The following is a 10,825-nucleotide window of genomic DNA, read 5'->3' on the forward strand; positions in this document are numbered from 1 at the left end:
TGTGCACACGCTCTAGTTACGATTAAAACTTTTACGTAAATAGAAATAAAGTAACGATAAAAATAACTAGTGAAATCATTATGATTATTCCAAAAATATAACTGTTACCATGAACGTTAGAAGAAAATGTAACATCGTTACCCAATCGTTACTGTAAAAAAGTAACTTGTAATGGTAAAGACGTTACAAATAACTATTACAAATAAGCGTTACTTGCCAAGTCTGCAAATAAAAAAAAATAACGAAAATGTCGAGGCTACAATAATTTTTTTAATTATAAGCTAACTTTAAATGCTTATAAGTAAAAAACCATTTTACTTTCAGAGCCTCTATTATTATTTCTTCGGAACGTTCTAAGACAAAAATCCTAATACGAAAATATTGAGGCTATAATTTTTGATGCACACTATCTTTCACTAATTATAATTAAAAACCTATTGTAGCCTCGACATTTTTGCATTAGAATTTTCGTCTCAAAAATATGTCCTTAAGAGGAAATTCATTAGTTGTGAGACACCCTGCATATCTCAAAAGGTATACAGTCAAAACGGTCTTCTAGATACGCGACTACTCATATCACGGAATAGTCCAAAGAATTTAAAAAACTGGGCAACCCATACTAGATCTTGAATTCTGATTAGTACGTGCTTAATATGGCAGATGCGCCATGGAGACTTCATGAAATCTTGTCAACAAACTCGGACTGCATTTAAAGATTTGACATTGCACGTTTTATTGAAAACTGCATACTAAAACATTTTCCTTCCGTTGCTACCTTTTTGCATAGTAGAATTTGTATTACTATAGCGTCAGTTGAATATTTTACTTATCGAAGTAGAACGGGAAGGAAGAGTGCACGCGGTCATGTGATATACGTGACCGCGTATGCAGAACTTGGTAAGTCTCCCCTTGAAACTTGGGTAATCTTCGTCCCCGGCCGTTGGTGCACCACACGCGCACTTTCCCCAACTTGAAAATGAGTCTTCCCCGGAATTCACTTAGCAGGCGCGAAATGGAAAAAGAGAAGCGCCGCAAGATATGTGCCGAGGATATCCGCCAGTCTTACGTATCCTCCAAACCTTGGATAGCTTCAAAAAGACTCGTACATTCTTAGACTGAAAATGTTATCGCGTAAAATGTGACGTGGGAAAGAATATTGAAACTTTCCAACTCTAATAAATGTCAAAACGATGTTAATTAACTAAAAGCACTCATCGCGCAAACTAATGAAAATAATTCATAATACAATAATTTGATATTACTACTCCTTACTTTCTTCAGAGAGCAGAAATACGAGATGAGAGAAGAATGATGGGCTTTCAAATGTTAAAATCCTCATCGGACTTTACTTACTACTCTAACTGAGGTAGACATTTTTCTCGCGTATTAGACTAGGTCATTATTTAGTGTTTATGAACGATGAAACGGCTTTCATAAATAATAATCAAGAAGTCTGGACGTTAAATCGATGCGGAAAGCATAGTGCTCTCGTTAGGTTATTCGATACAGCGAGTGGAAGTCTCGTAAAAGATATTTTACAAAATCTCACTAATTCCAAGCGCTATACGAGTCTCCCATAGGCGGAACGGCCTCTCCTTGTTACTTTCAATATTCCCCAAGCACTTACTTCGCGACGCCAATTTTACGAAGCAGTTAGCGGCGCTAACAAGTTATCGGAGTGAAATTGAAGGGAGATACCCAACGGCCGGGATATACCGGCGCGGATAGAAACTACACTACAGTTTGATCAGCTTACTGAAACTCGCCCTTCGGCTATTTTGATTACACCCAGCTAGATTTCTATCGTACATACAAGACGCCTCGAAACTATACTACGCTTCTTCTCGATGATAAATCCTGAAAAGAAAACCAAAAAGTCCGAATTTGTTCGAACAAAATTCCTATTTTTTTATACAATAACGAGATATAAATTTATTACATCTATCATGTAATCTCTACTATGTTTGCCATCGACATTATACCTTTCGTACAATAACCTGTAACTGAGAAAATTAATAAGATAAAAATTAAATTATCAAAAGTGCAAAACGTTAAGTTTCTATTTAGCTCCTAGGAGCGCATTACTGAGCGCATTACTGACGAATGCAATCGAGAAGTCAACCAGCGGGAAATCTTACGGTTCACGGCCATTAAAATGAAATGTGCATGGAGTTGTAGCCAGCGGCGATGGCGGTGTCGCGAGTCAGCTGATAAAATTCCCAGTTATTCGAGAAAAGGCCCGAGGGTACTACGGGTTTCGAAAGATTTTATAAATTGTCCGAACGAACGGACCATTTATTCTGGTAGGACGACCGATTTTACAACTGCTGAATTATACGCCCCGAAAGTACGGGCTTCCATTAAAATGGAATAACATTCCCGATGTAGCGATGTGCACTATAGATTGAGAGACACGTTTGCCACATCCTCCGAGAGAGTGAATAAGACAAATAAAATGTACCGTTTATTCATCTCGAGATAAAAGGATGAAGACGCGTTTATTCGACGGGCGATAGACAATCAGATTTTTTTTATCTATCTTCATGGCAGGTAGTCATAAAAACATCGTACAAGTAAAACACGACCATTGAGGCGAAGCATCGAGCACCCACGTTGAAAGATGAAAGTCATATACATGTGCTCCACTTCTACCGACTCACTTATGACCCATATTCCTCTACAGTTTATGACGCAAGTTGTAAAACCGTCTGTTGGGCGCTCCTAAACTTGATAAGGACTTAAGTCACCGGAACATCGAAATGTCGCGTAAAAGTTTACTTCGATAAACCTAGTGGCGCGTATCACTGAACGCAGCGTACCCAATTTTAAACCAAACTTAGGACTCTGGAAATATATGTATGTACGAGTATATGTGCAACTCTCGGATGAATAAAGTATGACGTTGAAATGTTCATTCTTGCTTACATTTAGCGCTTAATACGCCTCTTTCGAAACGAACAGCTTTCTCCATTATAAACGGCGGATAGAAGAAAAGAGCGAACTTCGGCACAGTCGTCGATAAAACGTCGGTCGGAGATAAAGACGGCTAAGCAAGGCTAAGCATTTGTCGACGTGTGAAGTCCGGGGTCCTACCCGGAAAAACTTTCTGAAATATTGAGAGACTCTAGAGAGACTTTCAGTGTTCGATGCGAATACTGTACGATCTCCGTTTTTCCAATTCCGTTTCCTATCTCTATACCCTTCCGCCGCAAAAGAAGATGGACTGTCATCTCTGTATCTGTTTTTAACAGCACAAATCGTCAAAATTAAATTAACTTGAATGCAGTTTAGACGATTTTCTAACGTGAAAGTAGAAAGATCGCTTAATAAAAATCAAATTGATTTACTCGATCGTCGCAGTTAAAATGCGATAAACTCTATTTAATATACTCGTATATATATATGAATTTGTAGATCTAGTTTTCACACTGTCTTTTATTTTTCTCAAACTTTATCATATACATTAAATAATTACATCGAAGAATACACAAAATGACATTTGAAACTGATATAATTCTTCATCACAAAAAGAGAGATTGAAATGTATACGTTTGAAAATTTATCGTGCATGAAATCTTCATTTGTATTCATTGGTAATATCGAGAATTCAATCAAGACTCCATCGAAATTTGTAACTTGTAACCAAGAACTCTCACCAACTATTTCCTACAAGAACTCGTGCGAAACATGCTCTAAAGGGACGCTATATAGTTCTCCAAAGCTCAGAGCACTTCCCACGAATGTCAGAGACTTTTCCTATTATCGGACACTCTCTAACGTTAATGTGTCTTTCCCACCGGTATTCGGCTGTAAACTTAACGTATTTTCGTCGTTGACTTAAAACCTATCGAACTTTCCTCATTACGTCAGATTTCATCGACAGTTAAACGACGTCAGTAGGATGGAATTGCGTGAGAATGAGACTCTGCGCTTAGATCGCGGAAACGTTTTACGCGTAATTGCTGATGGAATCGTGAAAATAACACAAAACAAATTTCAAAATTAGATATAGGTCATTACATAGGTCTTTATATGATTGTAAATTTGTCATTTATATTATAATATTAAAGCGTTAATTAATTTTATAATGCGATACATAGTAATATCATTAAGAAACGGTAAAGGCGACTGAAAGTAATTAATACTAAATTTAATTTTTAATTACTTATATTCACTCAATTAAAATAACAAACACAAAATAGGTTAATAATTACATCAAGTTAAACCTTCCTTAAAATATTTTCTCTCAATTAATAACATCCATTAAATATTTTATTATTTCGTCGTACTTTAACTCTTTGGATAAAAGTATTTTAATTGCTTGTTGATAATTTCCAGAATTATTTTTATTATTCTATAATAATTTAATGATTATATAAATAAAAATAATTTGTACTTGCGGGATTATAATTCTGATTAATTATAATTTCAAAATAAAAATCAAGATATTTCACAATCTATCTAATCTGTTGTTGCATATTGACAAATAATATATGTATTATAATTTCTATATTATACTTTATATTATAATATAGATAATTTCTAATATTCTTTTAAGCTAATTTAAACTTAAATTTAATTTTTTGATTGAATATCGTGTTAATGTAGAACCGGTACGAATAGGTTTTTTTTGTTATCAGAAGATCAGCAAACAATCTTAAACTACAATACATATTTTACATCACAAAAATCGATTTAAATAAAAAGAAACACACAAACGCAAAATATCTGATACATAAAAATTTTAGACAGCCCGATGGTGCATTAGTTTGGCGGAGATTTTATTCGACAGATATGCTGGTAATCAAGAATTTCTGCGCCGGATGGAGATGGTAAAACTGAACCGTGAGCAAACAGTAATATGGGCGGTTTTACGCTAGGAGAAACGGACAGTGTGGTGACTGGTGTGCATCGAGGAAATCCAGAAAAATCGCTTTCTCTTTTGTACCAGCACGGTCCACAATGTGAATAAAAATACGATGAACGTGCAATTTCGCCTTCATATTCGCCTTTATAGTAACCACTTCATACCTTTTCCATTTACCACATTGCTATTCTCATTCCCAAAAAAAAAAGTTTCTCCCTTGAAAATAAAAATTCGCTTAGCACACAATATATTTCGTTTTTCGAATTGATGTATTGATGAATGAATTATTTTTCAAATCACGAAATAATTTGCATAAAATTCTTTAAATTATTTATTAAATTATGAATGACTTGTATCTGCTTTTTAGAATCGCTTAATATTGGTGAAAAGAATTTTTCTTTCTGTCATAAAGACGGCTAAATAGAGAAGAGAGAGAAAGAAGAAGAGAAAGAGATTTACTATATTCATCTTATTGAATGTAGATACAATAGATATCGATTTGGTAAACTTCTTGTCGAGAAGTTGATAAATAAACTTTAGCTTTTTTACAAACTTTTTCTCATCTTTCTTATATTTTTCTTCATAAAGTTGCACATTTTTAACTGATTGTGAGATAAGCTGATTCAACAACATCAAACGTACCTAATAATTGTCGGATGTTCAATATATACGTAAAAATCTTAATTCTGAAAACTTATTTCGGGACGACAAAAATAAATGCAAAAGGAAAAAAAAAACCAATATGCGATATATGTATATCAATGTCGTACAACAACCGCAAAAGCATCCGCGAAATCTGGAAGAGACCGTGTTTTTACGAACGTTCCCTTTTGCCCGCGAGACGCAAAATTGCGGAATGTACGCTGCGGCCTGGTTCTCTTATTGCATCGCGCGGAAAATACATATACGTTCCGGTAGAAAAGTAAGTAGTTTCGTTTAAAGCAGTAGTTCTTCATTTTTATTTCTCTCTCTCTCTCTCTCTCTCTCTCTCTCTCTCTCCCATTCTCCTTTTTTTTCTTTGAAACTTTTTAGGTCACAAATTTCTGAAATCATAAGGATCATTTTAGAATGTGAATAAAAGAACGAGTTAAAGGAACGCACGACGCTTTTAAAAGCTCGTTTTGTTCCTAAATTAAATGAGAGCACATTTCGTGCAAGCTAAGATGCAAATTGTGAAGGACGTGTTATTAAAAAATAAAGTTTCACTCCTATTTTTGCTCCAACGTACCTTTTTTTTCAATGAATTTTTTTGAAATGATCTCTGCTAGTCAACGGTCGGCACTAGAAGCCTATTTAAGGCAGTGGGATGAATCCCATTGAAATAACAATCGCGCAATGAGGTGCTAACTCGAACGCCCGTTAAACTTTTCAAAATATAGTGGGCGCATTGGACTGACGCGCGGCAAGGGTAAGGGAACAATAACGACATTGTTCGCTTTTGGTACGCGAAGACCCAGCGCGTGCAATCTGCGGGCCTGGCATTGTCTCGTTAATTAAACGGATAAGCCATTGCGAGTCAACGGCGACGACGGCAACTAACGGCGACGATGCAGACCATCGGGAGCTGACGCTAAGGGAAGCAAACGCGAATGAACGAACGAGCGAGAGAACGAGCGAACGAACGGCACCACTCGACGCGTTGCACAAAGCGACGGAAACGTTTGACGGGGTTGACGGACGTAGCCGGAGATAACAAAGTTGGTGGCGCGATGGTAACGTCGAGCCGGCCGGCAGAGAGGCTGACGGAGAGAAGACTTCAAAGCTGAGGAGGACGGAATCATGTGGGAAGAACAGAATAAACGTCTATTCACATACATTGCCACCCAGGGATCCAGCCTCCCAACATACACATACTTCTGCAAATGTACGCAACGTTGCTGTCATTCAGTTTATATTTGATCAATAAAAAGCAGCGGCAACGCGCGTAAGCGTCGGCTTGGATAAATTTTTAAAACCGATCATTTTACTGCAGCTGTTACTTCACTTTTCTAGTTCGATTCAAAAAATAAATGGCAATGGAAATATAAGATAGAAAAATCTAGCTTATATCGAGGGAAAAATCTCTATTAAAATAAATATTTTTATCCAAAAAGATGTGATGTCAAACCTGTACAAGAAAATATTTGAAGAAAATCTTGCGAATTATTCGAGATGTTATTTGATTTTATCGAATTAATCTAAATCAATCTAATAAAAGATGAAGAGATATAGTATATAGATGAAGAATTGAGTATTTAAACGGCATTCTAATTATTTACTTTTTAAAATTAAAATATTGCTTAATTTAATTTTCTATACTATATTTTGTATAATGTGTATCGTAACAGCGAGGTTGCATCTCACATTTAAAACATTGTTAGCTAATGAATGAATATACGCAAACTTAATCTCTCAAACTTAACATGTTATTTATTTTTCCGTCGAATTCAATACTTCATAAAATGTAAAGATTTTGAAACTACAATTTTCATATATTACATTTTTATGAATTTTGAAAGAACTTGTTTCAACACCTGTAACTAACATCTTATATTTAATTATTTGATAATATAAGCAAAGTCTATAACATTGCATTTAATAAAGAGATAAACATTTATTTAAAAATGTAAGTTGGAAAAGATCTGATTTAATAATATCTATATATTTAATGTAGAGAAATTAGAGGTATTTTGTAATTATAATGCGTAACATAATTATAATACATTATGAATTTTGTGACAATTAGTGGTAGCATAATTAATTAACATTTCACATCTCTGTTGTAAAATCATATCATTACAAATTAGCACTAAAAATCCAAACTCATACTAGTAATTAATAGTGATACGAAGAAACAGTGCCAAATGAATAATGAATTAACATTGATGTATTAATGTAAACAATTTGTTCAAATATGAAACAAATTAATTTTGCAAACCGTACGTTTCGGATAACAAAGCATCTTTCGTCAGTGGTGAAAGAGAAGAATTTGGAATTATCCCCCAAAAATGATCATACTTTTCTTCACAAGGTTACAATTTTACAAAAAAAGAAAAGAATAATATGATATTTGAATAAATCTCACATGTCGCACTAAATAAGCTAGGTAAAAATATTATATGAAAAAGAGGAAGAGAGAGAGAGAGAGAGAAATATCTACAAGAATTAGATATATATATATATAAAATGTTTCGCAATTATATAGCGCTTGATTTATATTTACTATATGATAAATATATAATACATTTACTTGGGTACACGCCTCCCAGGTTACGTGCTCAGATGGGAAGCATTGAAAGTATTTTTCCCTATTGCAGTTGTATCTCCTTCTTTCTCAAGAGATCTCCGTGTGACCGAGTAACGGAATATGCACGAGATGGAAGAATAGGTAGAACAAGACTGGCTGGTCCCGCGGGAAGACGAGCTACGCTGTCAAACCACCGATCAATTTTTCACTCACGTAATTCCTTCGCTATACAATTTTCCGATATGTGTACTACTTGCTGCGTTGAACCTGCCAGCGTCGCAGGAGACCGGGTCGGAGTTTTGAAATTCCCTTCCGTTCAAACGCATCCTTGCTCTTCCTCCTCGTTCTACTGTGCAATAATTGAAGAGTGGACACATGACACAATATATTAATAAACAAAAAGATCACGATTGAAATAAGAAATAAATTCCAATAACATATTGTAAAATAATCAATCACGGGACACCTTCCTTTCTAAGATTGTAATTCTGAGAACATAAAGGATAGAGAAGAATATCTCTAAATTATTATAACTAGGCAATTCTCCAGCACGGTAGAAAATTCGATTTAAATTAAAAATATACTTTCTTCTTCATAATAAATTCTCTAATGATTTTTCCTTTTTGAGATACTCCTTAAGTTAGTTCACAGAACTATATCAGTTTTATGGACATCGCTGTACTTAATTTACTGCGATACGTCAAGAGCATTAAATCGCTCTTGCTGTAGTTAGTAACTACATTTTCTGCTCGCCAACGATCCTTTGTTACTTTTCGCATACACTTGTCGTGCTTTTCGTCGTATTAATACGAATACTAGTATTGAGTCGGCTGTTGCAGGGCATCGCTAATAGATGCTAAAATACAATTTGCTGATAGATACGCGAACAGCCTTCGGAGGAGCAGATTTTAGCAGGAGTAGAATATTAATTAACATCGCACGATTCCATTAAAATGGTGCGCTGTCTAAAGGATATATCCATTTATCGTTAATAGGCTATTTAGCGCGACACGTGGGATTTATCCGAGTATCATTACTCTTTGTGAAATTATAACCTTGTGAACAAACGTGTTACATACGTAATAATCATGATTTTGCAATAGAGAGTCAAATGTTAATTAATTACGCTATTACTAATCGTCACAAAATTCATATATTATAATTATAATATATGTGTTCATATATATGTGTTCATTGTAATTAGCAAATATAAAAAATATTGCTTTATTATAAAATTATCCTTATTTCTGTGAGTGCGTATAATTATTTCAGCTTTCTCGGATACGTTTATACGAATTTCTGTTGTACATTTAACATGAATTTATTTCGAAACATATATTGTAGTAATCGATACCTTTATGTTATTAAAGTAGTGTCCATTGTTAGAGATACCAATACTGTTTGAAGTTCTTCGAAGAAGTTTTGTACGCGCAGAAACTTCTATCTGTTGCAATTAATAAAGTCATTATTGGATGAGAGAAGGTTTAATCCTCAAGAGATGTACTAAGAACATTTTTGCGAATTCTAGCAAGGTACTAAAGGGTTGCCTCTCATTCTTGGTGCAATTTCGCCAGCAAACCGGTGCGTATACGAAGCAATGAGATGAAATACCTCAGGGAATATAGGAGAGGTAGAGAATTCTGCAATACCTAGATGACATGGAGGGGTAAGGCGACTTGCCGTTCGTTCTCTCTGAAGATCGACTTCTAGGCTATCGCAATATCAACTCTCGCCGAACCCCATGACTTTTCCAATTGCTGATTGATTACGAGATTAGGACTGATTACATAAAAAAAACACTTGGATACGCTGTAATAAATCACATGACCGAATGAATCATGTAGACATAATCTTCATCCATCTCTACTTCTCCATTTCTCTAATTCTTTCTTCCTCGCACGTTATGACCCCTAATGTGCAAAAACGGAGAAATAGCTTGAAAGCGGCCAATGGGATGACAGTTCAGGAGGACCAGCACGATCCAGGGATTCACGCGAGACATTTCTCTCCTCCGCAAAAAATCTAGGACGTAGACGACAGTAGGACGTGTTTAGAAATAAATTATATATTTAATACAAAATTTATATATTTAATATAAATCTTTTTCATACACAGCACCGTGTATCATATGGAACAACCAATAATTACCATATTGTGTAATGTATGGAATAGGCTAAAAAATATTTAAATTCTATTGTCTTACTATACAACCTATAATTATGATCTGATTAATCAATAAGCCGATAGATTTAAAAAATCTCTTATAAATAAGTTTGAAAATTATAAGAAATACTTTCTATTTAATATTATATAATTGTAAATTATTAACTATTTTTCTTTTTGAAGCAGTTTTCATATATTATATAAAATAATCAGTTACCTTTTTAAAAGGGTTACCTTAAAAAAGAATCGTGGTTTATTCAAACTGTACGTTGTTAGCTTGGAAAATTCACAAACCACATCTTTTTAAAATAAACACATTTCAGCAGAACTAGATTTTTCCATAAATTCTGCTCTTTGTAGAATTGCATAACTGAGCATTCCATGTGAAACAAAAATTAAACACGTGCCCTTTCTTACCTTTCTTAGTTCTTTCAAAAAAGTTCCTTCTACATTTCGCATTTTGCTTTTCTGTCATTTTTTCCATTCTTCGACGAAACTATCATTACTTCCCTCGAAAATACAAATAATGGATACGCGTCTTCATGGAACGTTACATCTCTACATAATAA

General features: G+C 34.5%; 2 protein-coding genes across 2 annotated transcripts in view; one reads left to right on the forward strand and one right to left on the reverse strand.

Annotated features, from left to right (window-relative positions):
* Positions 1-8,485, forward strand: part of LOC108747152 — a 13,048-nt gene extending 4,563 nt beyond the window's left edge. Inside the window, exon 2 of the mRNA XM_018484430.1 lies at positions 8,164-8,485. Within this exon, the coding sequence (XP_018339932.1) occupies positions 8,164-8,485 (322 nt within the window). The remainder of the gene's footprint in view (positions 1-8,163) is intronic.
* LOC108747228 (complexin) overlaps positions 1-10,825 on the reverse strand; it is a 125,852-nt gene that overhangs the window by 112,040 nt on the left and 2,987 nt on the right. The gene's annotated exons all lie outside the window — the stretch shown is intronic.

Source organism: Trachymyrmex septentrionalis, unplaced genomic scaffold, assembly GCF_001594115.1.
Source record: "Trachymyrmex septentrionalis isolate Tsep2-gDNA-1 unplaced genomic scaffold, Tsep1.0 scaffold196, whole genome shotgun sequence".
NCBI lineage: Eukaryota > Metazoa > Arthropoda > Insecta > Hymenoptera > Formicidae > Trachymyrmex > Trachymyrmex septentrionalis.